Source organism: Phyllostomus discolor, chromosome 6 (assembly GCF_004126475.2).
Source record: "Phyllostomus discolor isolate MPI-MPIP mPhyDis1 chromosome 6, mPhyDis1.pri.v3, whole genome shotgun sequence".
Classification (NCBI taxonomy): Eukaryota; Metazoa; Chordata; class Mammalia; order Chiroptera; family Phyllostomidae; genus Phyllostomus; species Phyllostomus discolor.
In genome coordinates, this window is record NC_040908.2 from 108,000,055 (window position 1) to 108,017,180 (window position 17,126).

The 17,126-nt window shown below is 38.8% G+C and overlaps 1 protein-coding gene across 2 annotated transcripts in view; it reads left to right on the top strand.

The window, feature by feature from the left end:
* Positions 1–16,087, top strand: part of GRM5 (glutamate metabotropic receptor 5) — a 475,733-nt gene extending 459,646 nt beyond the window's left edge. For both annotated transcript variants that reach the window (XM_028516315.2, XM_028516316.2), the window contains one exon: positions 11,932–16,087. In XM_028516315.2, coding sequence (XP_028372116.1) covers positions 11,932–12,835 — 904 coding nt within the window. In that variant the 3' untranslated portion in view covers positions 12,836–16,087. The remainder of the gene's footprint in view (positions 1–11,931) is intronic.
* Positions 16,088–17,126: the final 1,039 nt, after the last annotated feature.

Consider the following 17,126-nt stretch of genomic DNA (forward strand, 5'->3'; position numbering starts at 1 on the left):
TGAGGCAATTGTGTATGATGGGAGTTTGGCTGCCTGTCAAACATACTGTGGCAAAATCTTAGACAATATAACCTAGAAATCTATAGCATTACATGTTTCTTAGGTCATCCTAATTTAAGCAGTCAATGCTGATATTTAGGAATACTCCATTTATCTAAGAGATGACATGAAGCTCTTCCTGGCGAACCTTAGGTCTCAATCCTACCAAGCAGTGTTCTTGGGAGTGTTTGGTCAATGCTCAGAACTCTCAGATCTGATCAGCCCTCATTTAGATTTGCTTAAGGCTGCCTTGATTGGGAATGGACAAGAGACAGTAGGACACAGAGGGTAAGGGGACCCAGAGCACACAAAACAAACTTCCTTGGGTGAGGTCTAGATCTACGGAGGTAGGCACTCAATGTGTCTGCACTGAGAATGGTCCAGCTTTCTCTACAACAGCAAAATACCATTTAGCTCTTGTTTCCTCAGTTGTTTGGATGTAGCCAAGGTAATGGCAAGGCTTATTACATTGATATGTCCTGGTGGGGCAGAGGGATATCAAGCATGCTGTTGGAAAGACAGTTCTGTGGGAGTGACAACCTCAGCCCCTCAGGCAAGCATAATTAATTGGGACAAATGATTTTCTCTTCCTGCCTTTTCTTCCTTCTCATTTATTTATCATTAACTAAAAGCTGACAATGAGAGAGAGAGAGAGAATGCGTGGGAGAAGAAGGGAGTCCTTCAGTGCTCTAAGAGAACTTTTTTCATTGGGGAAGACAAAAGTCCTAGAGACAAACAAAAGGAGAGAACACAGTGTCTAAGGCCTTTGAATCCTTTTTTTCCAACTTTATATTTGCTCATATAAACATACATACAATGACATTTATCAAGGAGAAATAAGATTAAAATGAATATGAAGGAAAACTATATCACAGAAAAGACAACTGCAATGTAAACCATTTCTAATAAGAGGTGAGAGTAGTTAATCCCAATTTGCTTACTCTGGAATTGAATGGAAGGGCTGGGAGTCAGACAACTGCATGAGGCTTTTATAGATACTTTTAGCATCACCATATGGCCATCTTTCTTATTACTCCCCCCAGTTGCTTCCCAGAGCCATAGTTATTATCATATTCACTTTGCAAATAGCTGGGCTGGTTCTGTGAACATTACTAAACAACCAGTCCCAGGGAGGGGCTAAGGAATCTCAAACCACAGAAAAGCAGGAGGGTCACCCTGCATCTCATTTGCCCTATGTGTTCTACAGTAAAACTATAGAATGGACAGGACCCTATGAATTCACACCCAGGTGATTCTTCATAGCCAAGATGCCAGGCAGCAGAGGAGTTTTAAATGCTCATAATCATAACTGGCCAGAACACTTTATCTGTAACATTGGTAGAACCTTAGAGACATTCCTCACTTCTCCCTCCTACCTCCACCATTATAATGTGGGCATTTGAAAAGGAATGACAACATTATATACATCCATAATACTCTAGCTTCCTGAAATATTTTGTTCCCGTTTCCCCTTTATGTGAACAGTTTATTTTTTCTTTGTGTCAGAATATAGCATAACTTGTCATCTTTTCCTGTTTTCACAGTGGACAGTCTAAGTGTGTTTCAGAGCACAGTCCTCCTGATTGCAGGAGAAGTGAAATAGAGTCCTAAACAGGGAGGTGCTCTATGAATTGGAAATTCCCTAGACCTTGTTACCCTGTAAGTTCATACTGATATGGTCCACCCCCAGGAATGGCTAAAGCTTCAGCAATGAATGTTGTTATCTCCTTTATCAGCAAGGATATTCTGATGGAGTCTATGTGTGATGTGCTCATGTAGGACCCCATTAGAAGAGGCTCAGACATTCTGAGCCTCCCAATCTCTCTCTGAGAAACGGCTCCCTTAGTCAAATGAAAGTGATAGATCTTCAGTCACCCACCAGTGCTAGAAGAGAGGAGGGTGGTACCAAATTATTTTTATTGTTGCTAGATCATGATATCAATTGCGTGAACTTCTAAACCCCCTTCAGCTAAGTAACTAATTTTTACCTAGTAGGATAATTTATGTGTCAAAATAACTCCTTATTTGATATCATTTCTATAGCTTATGCTACTGCAAATAGAATTAAGAGTAATGGAAACTAAATAATAAACCTGAACTGAGTATTCAGCTAGGGCTACGCCTACAGTTACATAAAATTCAGAATCCATAGAAGAGACAGATCCTGCCTTTTGGAACAATAGAGGTCAATTTAGTTGGTTAGCAATATATCAGAACTACTCTTCATTCTTTCCCAAAATCAATTTCAAATTAATGTTCTAACTTATATTTAGAGATGTTCTAAAGCAGATAATGATAATTACTATAATTACTATACATTTGACACTGTAGTAGTCCCTTCGTATATGATATGCATTCTCCCAAGAACATTATAAACAAGGTATTTTTCATTTCTGTGGTACAGATCAGGAAAATGAAGATCAGGAATATTAAATAACTTGTACAGTAGAGTTGTTTAGTGAAAATTCTGAGATCAAAGAGATCTTATAACCTAATGTCAGCTGTAGCCAGAAATGTGACACGCCTTAGCTGAGATGCTTTAACATCAAAAGGAGTCTTTTGCCTGAACAAATCATTTTTTTGGAACCATTTTAAAAATCCTGTAATATTCTCTTATTCTACAGCCCCCCCAAGATTCATCTCTGCGATATTTAGGTCAATTGATAAAGAGCTTTGAAATATCTGATCAGGTTATTTTATGGACACAGACTTGGGTGTTGCCATTTCCCTGGACACTCCACAAACATGTGTCCTATCACTCCTGTGCACCTCAGCACTTAGAGCAGACACAATATTGAACAGTGGCAATGACTCTGGATTTAGGTTCAGATCTGAGGCACAGTTCTGCCTTTTATTTGACTTGGACAACTTAGTTAACTTCTATAAGCCTCAGTTTTTGTATCTACAGTACAAATAAATAATACCTGTCTACACCAAGGGTTCAAGGTGATGGAATTTACTTCATTTCCCAAACACTCCCAGCCCACCTACTGCACACGAGGGGCCATACCAAGCACAGCAAATGCATGTAGTTACTGCCTTTGGAGTGTTCTAGGATAAGCCCAGGAACAGATTTATAAATAAGTAATTAAAAACAGCTCCCGATAAGTGCTATGTCAGACAACCATTGTGAGGACAAGTATAGTAAGATAGGTGAAAACTTCTTGAAGGTGTAAAGTTCTATTCAAATGGGAGCTATTGCCTTCCCCAATCAAGCTGGTTTCCTCCAGAAAGTCTTCCTGGCTGTACCATCCTACCGGCACAAAGCAGCCATGTCTTCTTTTGTTCTCTCTTTACTCAATTTTACTCTGGACTTTATACTGATTGCTGAGGGGAAAAAAATCATTTCCTGTTATGGGGGGTAAAAAACCCTCTCATCTTAGTTGAAGCACCTCAACTAAAGCCTAGAATTTAAATCTCATCATGAGAGGTTTAGTTTGAGATTTGCGTCCATGTTACTGAATTATGAAACATAAGAAATAGCTTAATTTGAGGAAGGAAACTGTGATGACCCAACAAAATGCCTCTTCTTGGCACATGCCCCTGCCTCACATCCTTTGTTAGACACTTTCTTTTGATGAGGTCTTAGGGGTAGTAGCACCCTGAATATGTAACATTTTGAAAAGGCCTCCTGTTGGTGTTAAACCAAAGAGAAGTTAAAAGAGGGCCCAACTGTTCTCTCCAAACACAGATTTAGGAATTTTCAGAGAAGGATGCAGCCACTGCTACCTCCCCAGCTATTCAGAAGGGAGGGAAAGTCCATCTTACAGGGTTGTGGGAAAATTTCATGAGATTAAGCACATGGAATCAGAATCTTTCCCATATATGCAATACATGTTAATTGGAGTCTGTTGATCCATGTTATTTTAAGATTCCCCAGGCTTTATGCCTCATTAAGCTCCACTTTATATGCAAATCCTTTGAAAGTTCTTCCGCAGTGAGCAACATTTTCTCTGAAATATTTCAACACCAACAAGAAAATTCTAATGGGCAAGAACAAATGTCTTTCCTTTTATGATAGTTCTTGGGCCAATAGTATATTCTTTTCCATCCTCATTTTTTTTTATCACAACTCTTAGCATCTCAAAACTGTATCCCTACACTATGAAAACAAGCTCTTAAATGTACTCTGGACACCACTATCTGACTTGTGTCAGTCTTCTTGGTTCCTCACTTCCTCAAAGACTAATTAGCTTAACAAATATTAATCAGGCCTTAACATTTTCTTGAAGTAGGACCAAGATGGGGGCCAGATGATGAGTAAGGTCAATGGGTGAAGTTGGGGTGAGGGTTTAGAAGATTATGTCATGGTTCCTACATTCAATATGTTTTTGTTAAGATCAAGCAAGAAGATTGAATGCATAAAATATTAAATAAAAATGCAGAATTCTTACAGTGGAAGAATAACAGAAAAGAAGCTGTGCAATATTCATTCATTTATTGATCAAGCACATAGATTGCATATGTATCTAAGACTTACATAATCTCTCTGATGTAATACATTAGACTGCCCAAGTATTCCTGATACAAGAAGCCCAAGGTGAAAAAGGTGAAGGGATCAAGAAAAAAAAGAGAGAAAAAAAACACCCTCATACACACAGACAACAGTTTGGTGATTACCAAAGGGAAAGAGGGGTGGGGGGAGGTGGAAGAGGTTAAAGGAGAGATAAATAATAATAATGGAAGAAGACTTGACTTGGGGTGCTGAACACACAATACAATGTAAAAAACCTATATAATTTTATTAAGCGATGTCACTCCAATAAATTCAATAAAAATAAAGAAACTAGCATTTGAGTACAGAAACCTAATAGCTAACCAGAGACAAGAACTCAAATAAACCAAATAAAGTTTAATTTTTTCTATCTAATCTGAAATGATCTAGCTGGGTTGCTAGGGTTTGGGCCAGGATCCTTTCTTTCTTTAATATATGTTTGCTACCAGCTGAAAAAAAAACCCCACAAACCCCAAAGTTAATTACTGAGTTATTCAAAAAGCAAAAGAAAAAAATCTATATAGGTCAGGGGTGGCCAGGAAGAATTTTCATACTGGACAAAAAAATCCAAACTCTATCTTCCAATGCCTTAACTTCTTCATCCCACACAGTCAAACTGTACTACTGCTTATCTTTGGAAAATTCCTTGTAGATTCCTGAACTTCTGTCATTGCTATTCTTCCTGGAGGTCAATGTCAAGCACTCTTTTTGTACTTGGCTATAATCTTCTAATTATTCAAGACCTAGATACAATCTGTCTGCTATGGGCCCACAGTATTCACTGGCCACCACTTTCCTCCTTCTGGAAATGGTTTCTTCCTCTTATGAAGTTTTGAATTTCTTGTGAGCTTCACCCTCTAGAAACTCAGTGAAGTCAGTCCTTGTTTTCATGCTCCACTATCCCTCACTCTCCTCACCCACAGCACCCTACCACCCACCCATTGACTTTATTTCAAGGCCCTAAGAAGAAAAAAAAGCCTCTATCAAACTACCCTGAGTAACTCATATTTTTAACCTTCTGTGTGTATCTTCTCTCTTTAATTCAACTTTATCCTCTTTGATGGTGATCTCTTATCTCAATATTTCTCAGTCACAATATCAATAAGCATTGCAGAATAAAATCATTGGCAAAGGTATCACATATCTTCTGCTACCAATATTAGTTGAAGGTTATGTTTGCAATTATTTTTCATTAACTGGCATTCCAAGTTAAGCCAGAGAGAAAATGAGAAACTTAGAACTATCAGGGTAGGAATTAAGTGTGCTACATATAGGACAATTGTCTTTTATTGGATAACAGCACCAAAAAAAAGGCTGAAAATTGCCACATAATATTAATGTATGTGGTTGTCAGCTTCCTGTGCCTTCATCATCAAGGCATTCATTCATTATCCTTGACAAATGTAGGTGCTCAGTCAAGCTGTGCTTCTGAGTTAACAACCAAAGAGAGATATATAGGGTTTGTTCTTCAGAGTGCAAAGTATGTGATTAAGTAGTACATCAACATAGGATAATAGTGAATATAAATCAAATGGCTAAATTTTCTACTTAAAAACGTGTATTACCACCAGGTAGCACCTGAGACTTCTCTTCCATGGAATAAGGAGAGCTTCAAAGAGCAAATATAGACAGTGTTCTGTCATGGAAAATGGAATTGGAAATTGTGATATGGTATTAGTCCCACTTTGCCATTTTCTGTGTAACCTTGGGCAAATATCTAATCTCACTGAGCTTCAGTATTCTCGTATTTGAAACTGGGATAAAGATGTTGATACTTTTGGCCTTGGAGGAGCAGAATGATCCTAAAAGTGCTTTGTAAGGCAGTATGCAAATACAATGCTCTATTGCTTTGTTATTGTATCTGTACTAGGCAATTTGGTCCTTGACTTCATTTCCATTTACGGCAGTGTTTTTTCTACATACATACATACATACATACATCTCTGATGCATACATCATCATGGCCATTTAAGTTGTTTTTGTCAGGGAGGTAGCTATTTACATCCATTTATGCTGTTAACTGGGAAATTTATATAAATGATTCTGTCACATTCTTATATATTATGGTGTATTTCTCAGTGTAGTTGTTGAAATTAAGACATCAGGGTTTAAAGCTCAAAAAGAAATTTTCCACCTAACTTAGAATATCTGAATACCAACAATTTCAAATTACTCAGCATCTTTTAAAAACTGCATTTCCATATTTTGTAATTCAAAGCAAATTACTGAAAGGAAAATGTATTGATAAAAAGTTTAACAAATGAGCTGAAAATGGAACTACAATTGCAAATTTTCTGCTTATACTATTCCTAACTCATGAAATTCTCTTATTGACCTAGTATTTTCTGATGTCATTCCAAAGACATATTTGCTAATTAACAAGTTTTTTAAAAAGACAATACTTTTTGTGTTAGAAAACTCAGAATCATACTATGTCTCTCTCCTGCCTACCCTTCAGTCCAAAATCACAAACAAGAGAGATTTGGTAATTAAGATAGCTTTTTCATAAAAAAATTGTTAATTTTCAGAGGACATATATGAGTATTCTGATGCCCTGAAACTGTGTAACTTATGAAAGTACTAATAAGCTATGTAACAAAAGAGAAAGTAAGGGTTTAGTTATTTTTTTTCTATTCAATGAAATACTCTGAGAATTTTAATTGTTTATATGCTATCAATAAACCCCAAAACAAGTTCTGGGGGTGGGTGGGAGTGGAAGCACACAGATTATTCAAAAGCCATTTAAAATGAATGCAAAAATTCTAAATTCTATAGACATTTTTGATGGTCAGACTCTCTGCATTAACATTTGTTTCCTGATGATGGTGTGGTGTGCCCTGGCAGAATGCTCTAATTTCTGCAGGTTTTGGCAGATGAATGGAGAAATGGGAAAGGTCATTGAGCTGACATTCAGAGATGGCTTGAAATGAATAAATTATTTGTGTCCCACATAGAAAAGAAGACTGAATATACTTGTGAGAACAAATATATAAGATTTTAGCAGACCCAAAATGTAAACAAAAAATAAACAAACAACAAACCCAGCCCTCAAATAACATTGAAATGCTGCTTTTTTTTTTTTTCAGGAACAAAGAACAAACTCTTATGTATTATAAAACAATAGATTTATTACATAGTATATTTGGCAACATAGTTAATTGGTGCCTGGAAAGAGCAAGAAGGTTTTTTGGTGTTTGTTTTTGTTGTTGCTTTGGCCACTTTGCCCTCCTTCCCAGATGTAGCAAGCTATTGGTTCCATCTCTCCTCCATTCCTCTTTCTTCCTCCTTGTATTCTAATATCCAAAATACTCAGCAGGTAAGGTGAAGTGCTCCAGATAGAAAAGGAAAATTTGCTTTTGCTTTTTCTTACCTCAGGCCCCTAGGACAAATGTATAATCCTGATGCTTTAAAAAAATTATCAGCCTAAGTAATAATAAATAATATTGTATGGCTGAATGTAAGGTTTGATGGTGATAAATAAAACATCTCTTGCAGAGGTGCTTTGCTTAATAAAGTACCCTCATGTGTATTACCCTTAGGTTCCTCCCAAAAATGTAAGGTCAGCAGGGAAGGTTTATTTCTCCTTCTTCTTCCCTTTCTCTCTCTCTCTTTTTTTAACCAATAAGCAGAGAGGCTTAAGTATGTTAAGTGATTTGCCCAGTGTCACTCAGGGCCAGATCTTGGACTCATTCTAGGTCCTCTGCCCAAACTGCCCCAGTAAGCTATCACCACTGAGAAGTTTCACTAAAACAGATATATATGAATTACACAAAAGTAATAAATACTTCCTTTGTGATTTTCATGGTAGACTTCAAGATCTGTGTTTTCATATTTAGCTAATGAAATTTTTTATATGTATACACTGAGTACTATTCAGTACAGTGAGTTATATATAAAAAAATTGACCCATAGGACAAAAATAATTTATATTAAGGTTTAATCGATTAAACCTTAATTCTAACAGGAAAATAAGTCAGTATGAATATATTTTAAATGAAATGCATTTATCCACTCAACCTACTGTTATAGCCAAAGGTACTGTGGATATTAACAGACAACAAAGCACCCTCTGGCTGTGCCTTCATAACTCTCCATTCAGCAATGAGATACAGATACAGCAAAGAGTTATCACCTCATGCAGGGACTATGAGAACCCAGTTTAGTCAGGGGTAGGGTCAAGGAAAGCATTCCTCAAGAAAAGGCCATTAAGGTAAAATCAATTTTTTTTTAAATGAGCCAAAGCAAAAAGGAAGGAAAAGGCAGAGAGAACAGAGAACAATGAAATGAAAGAGCATTTCAGGACAAAGTAAAATGTGGAATTTGGTGGTGCAGGTGGCATCACCCAAGGATGAGAAAGAAGCCACAGATCAAACTCTAGGGAACTCCAATTTTTGTTACAGTTGGTCAGATTAAGGAGAAAAACCAGAAATATGTTATAGCTTTACCACATGTTTCTACCTTGCACTGAATTCTCTGTTTCTCAAACAAGAGCTCAAAATGTAACTGGGTATACTGTATGTATTTCCTGAAATGTAGTACTTGGGAATGCAAAAACTAATCCATAGCTACCGTCTCCTTACCAGACCCCCTTTCACCTACATCCTCACAATGATCTTCATCAAATGAAATACTGTTTGTTTTTTACCAAGGCTTAAAGAGATTATTATTTTGCAAGCATACAGGGTGGCTGATCCAGATTTAGAACCCAGATTTTATGATCCTTTGTCCATTACACTTTCTAGGACTTGAATCCTTTCTAGCACAGAAGGATTCAACACAATCTAAGAATCCTTTTCATCCATCCGGATGCTTATTAAAACCTACTTGTGGTACCAATGAATAAGATAGATAAGGTCCCTGTCTTCTTGGAAACTCTATTCTACTAATAAACAAATTAATGTCATAAGTTGTTTTTTTTTCCCTTAGAGTTTCCATTTACTTTATAGGACAAAAAATCTTTTATTACCCAAGAAATGAAGTGAAGTGCTCAGATTTGGACTCAGTTTCTCTGGTGTCTCCAGTGTCCATTTCCCTTGTTACTTTAATTGTCTGGTGCTCTCTCTCCCACATGACTGTGGGCACTGTGAGCAAAGGTATGGCAGGAAAGAGATCAGTGTTTTGTGCAGATTGGTTGGCTAGCATAGTTTTCTTCTCATACGTTCATCCAAAGGTCTTACAATCTGCCATCATGTCTTTGGGCATGGCTACGTGATACCAAAGGCTGTCACTGTTAACACCCAAAGTTACATTCCATCAAAATCTTTCTGGGCTGGGAACAAGAACTTCCCTAGGGTAAAACTTGGAGGATAAATCTAGTTATGCTTTTCATTTGTAGTCCATGCTTTGTATTAAAGTGGCCTCAGAGACCTAAAAGACTAATTGTCCCTCTCAACATGCTTGCTTTTCATCCTGCTCGTAGGAGAGAAAGGGGTTTGTTGGCAACCATCCATCTAATCAAATCCCATAAATAATCTGGCCCATTTATTCTGTGCCATGTTCCAGGAGTTAGTGGACATGTGGGAAGAAGAAAAGTAATGCACTAAAAACATAAAAAGTGGCAGGTCAGATTAATGCAAAATGCAAAACAAACTATGAACCTTTCCTAGAAACAAAAGTTAAGAGGTAGGCAGTTCCCTTTCGGCTACTGAGGCTGCATAGCAACCTGAAAATAATCTATCAATTCTTTGCAGGGAGAGAGCTGTGGGTGGGGGATATCTCACATTCCAGAATCCTGAAGGCCACCAGCTTGCAATGCACTGGTTAGGTTAAATGGAATGAGAGTTCAAAGGAAGGAACAGAGGAAGGAAGACCACAAAGTGCAAAGGGATAGATAGGAGCAGTGTGGGAAAGAGGCAGGATGCATGTTGTTATAGGGACTGCAGAACCAGTGATCTGTTATCAACAGGGTTGGTGTCTCAGGCAGAGTGGTTCTGGCAGTTACTTTGGCAGCCCTCAGGCAGGTGGACTCCAAAGAGAATTTAGTCCACTGCCTGGCAAAGGTAGGCCAGTCTTCTAGGTTGGCTTCTAAGAGGCCAAGGGAGCAATGGGAACCCAGAGAAAAAGGATAGCTTCTTGTTCGAGTTTCTCAGTTTGTGAAATATCCGCTGCAGAATTTTTTGGAGATCAGGGTACAGAGTACTTGTAAAACACATAGATTCTTAAAACCCAATCCAAGCAATCAGAATCCCCTGGGATCCTGCCTAGGATATTTGACAAATGCCCTCCATGAGTCTTATGCACAATTAAATTTAATAACCACTTGTCCAGATGATAAAAATTGGGTGGCCATTAGTCTACAGACTGCCCAAGGCTATCTCTTGGTCACGGCACATAGAACAGAGCTGTCTGGACATAACAGACCCCTTGTTACAGAGGTCTCAGATCTGTTTGTGAGAGAAGCCACACTGGGATCTCTTCATATACCATCCCTGAAGGTCCTGCCACAACCCAGGCCATAAGTAGCTTCAGAGGCTGTTGTGTCACTTTTTTCACTCAGGTGCTGAGGCACCAATAGCATTGTCATCAGAGCAGCTTACAACCCCAGGGTGGAACCAAAAAGAACTGCGTAGGGAAAGAAGGAGGGATAAAGGCCCTGAGAAATCAGGCCAGTCAGACAATATTCAAGACCCTATAGAAAGTGACATGCCAGGTGTCAAAGGCAATATACTGCATGCCCCCTCGGAGAATTTTTTCAAATTTTAAGCCTGAAAATAAATTTGTGAGGAAAATTTCTGTGAAGTTAAAAAGTTCTACTTAATTAGATATTCCTATATGCGTTCACTGAATTTGTATTTTCCAGCAGATAAGCCAGATTAAGTGAAACCATTTTCAAAGTCAGGAATTCATACAGAAATCCCTAGTTAAGTACACCAGCTATTGGCCTGCAGAATAAAAACTGAACTGGAAGCATTGGGTACTTCCTGGTAAACCTTGACTCTTACCCCTTCTCTCTAACTGGGTTGGTGATTTGAGGTCCTAGTTCTCCTGTTTCCTTTCAAAGGCTGCCAGCTCTAGGAAGCCCTTGCCGGTAGCAGGCTCTTCTGCACACAGCCAGCCTTCTCTTCTATGTTTGCAGTATAACCAGCTGTTGCACTCCTGGGTGGGCTCAGAGCTACTACAGAATCCCCATAAATACTTCTTCATCCTTACTAATATCCCCTTTGACCACTCTCGTGGAAATGATAAACAGAAGGCTAGATACAAGAAAGCAGACTTTAATGCAAAGCAAAACAAGCAAATGCCACTTCCAGGATCTCTTTGACTGGTATCCTTTTGATGCCCTATGTCCTGAAAAAACAAGGAGAGTCCGTCCCAATCTAAGCCCCATAACCACCCACCATAGGGGAAGCCCGCAGGGGACTACGCTAAGTCACCTTTCTTCTCCCCTTTCTCCCCAGCTCCAATGGAAAATCCGTCACGTGGGCCCAGAACGAGAGGGGCGGCCGTGGACAGCACCTGTGGCAGCGGCTGTCCATCCACATCAACAAGAAGGAGAATCCCAACCAAACGGCTGTCATCAAGCCCTTCCCCAAGAGCACTGAAAGCCGCAGCCTGGGCGCCGGCAGCGCGGGTGCCAGCGCGGGGGTCACAGGAGGTGCCAGCTGTGCAGCCTCGGGCCCTGGCGGCCCAGAGCCCCCAGACGCCAGCCCCAAGGCGCTGTACGACGTGGCGGAGACCGAGGAGCAACTCCCCGTGTCAGCGCGCCCGCGCTCCCCATCGCCCATCAGCACGCTGAGCCACCTCGCGGGCTCTGCCAGCCGCACGGAGGACGACGTGCCCTCGCTGCACTCAGAGCCGGCAGCGCGAAGCAGCTCCTCGCAGGGCTCGCTGATGGAGCAGATCAGCAGCGTGGTGACCCGCTTCACCGCCAACATCAGCGAGCTCAACTCCATGATGTTGTCCACCCCGTCTCCCGGGTCCAGCGTGGGCCCTCCGCTCTGCTCGTCCTACCTGATCCCCAAAGAGATCCAGCTGCCCACCACCATGACCACGTTCGCTGAAATTCAGCCTCTGCCTGCCATTGAGGTCACTGCGGGCGCGCAGCCTGCCGCCACGGTGGCCCCGCCACCTGGGGGCGCTGCCCTGGAGACCCCAGTGACTGGGCCCGAGGCTTCGGCAGGCAAGCCGGACCTGGAGGAATTGGTGGCTCTCACCCCGCCGTCCCCCTTCAGAGACTCGGTGGATTCGGGGAGTACAACCCCCAACTCACCAGTGTCCGAGTCAGCCCTCTGTATCCCATCGTCTCCCAAATATGACACACTGATTATAAGAGATTACACTCAGAGCTCCTCGTCGTTGTGAATGTCTTTGGAAACCACGCAGGGTTCCCCAATGGAGCCAAGACCGCTGGTGTTCACGCAATGACAAGCGTAGTCGCCTGGTTAAGATCTGAGGTGGAAGATGCCGAATTGAACCATGAGATTAATAGTGCTACTTAACATCAGCCGATGAAGACACCAACTACAAATCTTTTGGCAGATTTTCTTCTAGTGGCCTTAGAAAACATGGGCTTTTAAGAAACACTGCTATTTTTTGAGGGCTAACAGGAGTCTGTTGAAACAGTTACATACCAAGTGCTTTGCTCTAGGGACACAATGAGTGTGAAACAGTGTAATGGAGGGGGAAAAGGCATAGTTAATAAGCAACTGTAAAAAGTTTCATTTGTTTACTTTAGTTCTTTTCCCAGAAGATTCTTTGATTCACCAAACATGAATGTACATTTTCTAACAAACTCAAAATCTGGGACCAAAACATCAACCTTTCTCTTTTTTCTTTCCTTCTTTCTTCTTTCTTTTAAAGACTTTGAAAAGTTGTACCTTGGGCTTGGGCCCGGTATTTACTGAGGCATAGTGAGTTTGTTGGAGGCCTACACACGACTAGAAGAAAGGTGCGCTGATGTCTGTAGGACTTTTAACCAGAGACTTACTTTCCTCTCCAATTTGTTTGTGAAATCCTCTTCCAAAAGCCTGTGACTGGAATTCCACCTAGTTATTTCAGTTCACCTCCATTAACCAAGAAAACCAGTGGAAGATTTCTTGACTATTTCACCATGTTGCCAATCAATACTGGAGTAGCAAAAAATATTTTCTGGAATACTGTTTTGTAATTCCCTCATTGGGGTGCGTTGTGTAGCTGGAAATTCTCTTTATAATAATAATTCTTAAGCTCCAGCTCGGCTATCTCTTTCATGAAATGTGGCCACTCCTCCTTATGAACGCTGTTCCGTTAGCATTGCCAGCTAAAATATTAACATGCATTTGGGCTTCTTCACTACTTTCTTTTGAGAACCTGATGCACAAAAAGCTCCTCTGTTCTTTCCAAGTCCCACCACTGGAAGAATGGTCCATAGACCCAATGAAGACATTGACACGATCGGAGGGACTGTTATTCAAAAAATTAACACAGTCTCAATACACTGGAAATCTTAAACTGTGTCAAGTTGGATTAGCAGAGATTTAGCCATGCCAGTGAGCAGTGATTTTAACTTATCTTGGCTGCTGAAACAGGGCAGCTATGAACTATGACAAATGTAGATTTTTCAAAGCAATACAGAATACTAAAACAGAGGAACCTTAATGAATATAAAGTATACAATCCTTCTTAGCCATTCCAAAAAGAGGCAAAGCAATTATTAATATTTTCCTTTTTAAAATAATTATTAATATGATTTTGTGCACTTCACACTGTCACTTTTTAAAGACTGCAGAAAAGAGATTTGAAGTTATAATAGAAACACACACACTTTGATAGGCTCATGTAGACAGACTTCACAGCTCAAGACCTGCATCCGCTGTCGTCTCTCTCTTCCTCCCATTACAGCTATCCTCGGGTGCCAAATGTTTTTGATTTTAAATAAGGATAGTAATAAAAGGAGGAGGTGTCCTATAAATTTAAAGTTCAGTTGACCCAGCCTTATACTAAAGATAGCCTTATGAGAAAGATTTTCTGTGAGGCCGAAGTATATATTTGGCAGAGAGAAAAACAAGTGAAACCTTTTACTTTTTGCTCAATACCCTTTTTTTGTATGTGTTTTTTTTTTACTTTACATCTCCTTAAAAAAGACATTGAGAAATGGAAATATATCCATTGGCATAATTTATCATCCTTCATTTTTAAAATCTATAATAAATATATTGCTGGATTTCCCTTTTCTGGTACCTGTTTTAATATTAAATTTTAAATCAAATCTGCCAATATAAGATATTAAAAACTAACACTAATTTAATAAAATGTAAATTTAAGAATTCAAACCTCCCATGACAAATTTGAAATAACATCATCTGAGTGCCCTGATCCCAAATATGATAATGAGACTCTTGAAACAGAATGAATATAATTAAGTGTTATGGTTTCACTGAAAGCAAATGTCTGCCTCTACTTGAAAAACAAATGTAAATATTTTGAAGTATTATTATCCCTGGATCCTCATCAAAAAGGTGGCATTCACCTGAGGATTACTATCTTGATTTCTTAGGCATTGAAATCTTTCTAAATATGCTTTGCTATCCGAGTTTTAAAATTTGTTTCATAAAACCCTTATGTTGAGTTCCACTTTATTCTCAAGTACAATTAAGTTTCACTGTACTGACCAAGAGAAGAACAATTTTTGAACTTTCTTCATAATCAAATTACTTTTTAATTTTTTAGTGACACATTTCTTTTAAAAGTACACTAATTTATGAGAAAATGTATCACAAAATAAAATTTAACACAAGAAATTACCATGTTACAATTCCATATGAAATTGCAATCAACTGTAAAAAAATAATCCAATTAGAGGAGAACAAAATGTATTTTTCTCTGTATTTCTATACCCTTTGCCACTTCATTCTGTACATTGTATAATACATATTATTATTAGTAATGCATTCTTGAGATCTTTCATTTTGGAATGATGCTCTCTTTTTTGCCAGTTTTCATACCAGGTTCCCAGTAATAAATCTTCAATACAAAGAGAACGGAATACTCATTCTAGAACTAGGATATGAACTTCACAATTCATTTGGGTATCTATTTTCACTGAATTTCCTTGAAAACAATCTGTTCCTGGTGCCCAGTGATAATTCAGTTGGGAGCAAAAGGAAGGAGAAAGTACAGTGAAATGCTAAAGTTCATTTTCAGGTCAGAAAAGTGATCCGAAAGGACAGTTTGGTTCCAGAATGAAAAAAAGAAGACCTGGTTTGATCAAGTAATATGGACTATCTAAGCAGTCCACCCAACCTTCAATTTGGGGAGAGGAGCGGGGTCAGCCTGAGAAGAGCGTATCTGGATTGGGAAGAACCGTCTGTCTAGATTAGGAGTGGGGAACATAAAGAAAGGGACTATGGAAAGGAGAACCAGATGAAATTTTACTGAAGCAAAGGAAAAAAGCAAACCCCCAAATGCACTAAGCCTTGTTAGTAACAGTCTTTCCCAAGCTACTGCTGTTACCAGCAAACGATCAAAAGGACTAGGAGCTATTTCTGACTGTAAATGAATTGTATAATGGCTCTGCTGCAGTTCTGTGACTTCCAAACCAGGAATTAAAAACACTTACTAAGAAAAAAGCATTTCCTATGCTAGTCTCCCAGCAAAATGTACATGTTTTGGAGACTTCAAAGGTATTATCTGAGTTCACATTTAGCCACAGCTTATTAATAACCCTCAAGCTGTCAGAATCCCTATAGTAACCATTTACAATTTTATACTGTGAAAAAATACAGATCAGTGAAAAGCATAAAGATTAATTAGAATTTACTTTAGGGAGGGTCTAAGGCCTGGGAGATTCTCTACTATCTGTTGAAGAATGAGGCATGTATAAATAGTCAGCTGAATTTCACTGATCTTCCCAATGTGAACAAATATACTATGTATATTGTGTGTATTTCTAGATTTCAATGGCAGCTGCTGGTGGTGTTGTAATTAGAAATCTATATAGAATATAGATGTTTTAGGAAGATGGTGCCAATCCTAAAAGATTTGTGTGGGCTACAAGTGCTTGTACTTACTTTTTGCACTTATAACTGATTTGGTTTTAAAATTGTGTGCGTGTATCTGTTCTTTTTCTGTTGTTGCAGCTTGTACTATTAAAACAATAGAGAATGTTAAATTATTTTGATGTGAATTGCAAATGATTTTTTTCATAAAGTTTAACATTTTTATCAGCATTGTTTCGCTTTGTACTTGTATAAATGTGTTTTACTTTAGCATTTTAAAGTACACTTGCCTGTTTCTCAGTTGTCTAAATCATGTTATAGTTGGTGTTTGTGAAGTCAGTTACTTTTTGAAAAATATTAAAAAAGAAACTATGACATGACTTTAAGATTCTTCCCCTGAAATGATTAGAATGTTGTGTTAATAGTGTTTTCTAACACCCAAGGAGCCATATTCTAAATGTTAAACTCTGAATGATCCACACATTTGAATTATGGAGTTTACAAAGTACTTGCCTGTGGACAGTAGATTAAAACCAAAATATAAACCCAATCACAAATCAACTGGAGATGCTGTACCCAAAGATATCTACAAACACCTTTCAAGACATAAATACTTAAAAAAAAACAAGGAAATATGTAGGCAAAATAGTTTGTGTGTGTGTGTGTGTCTGGAAATA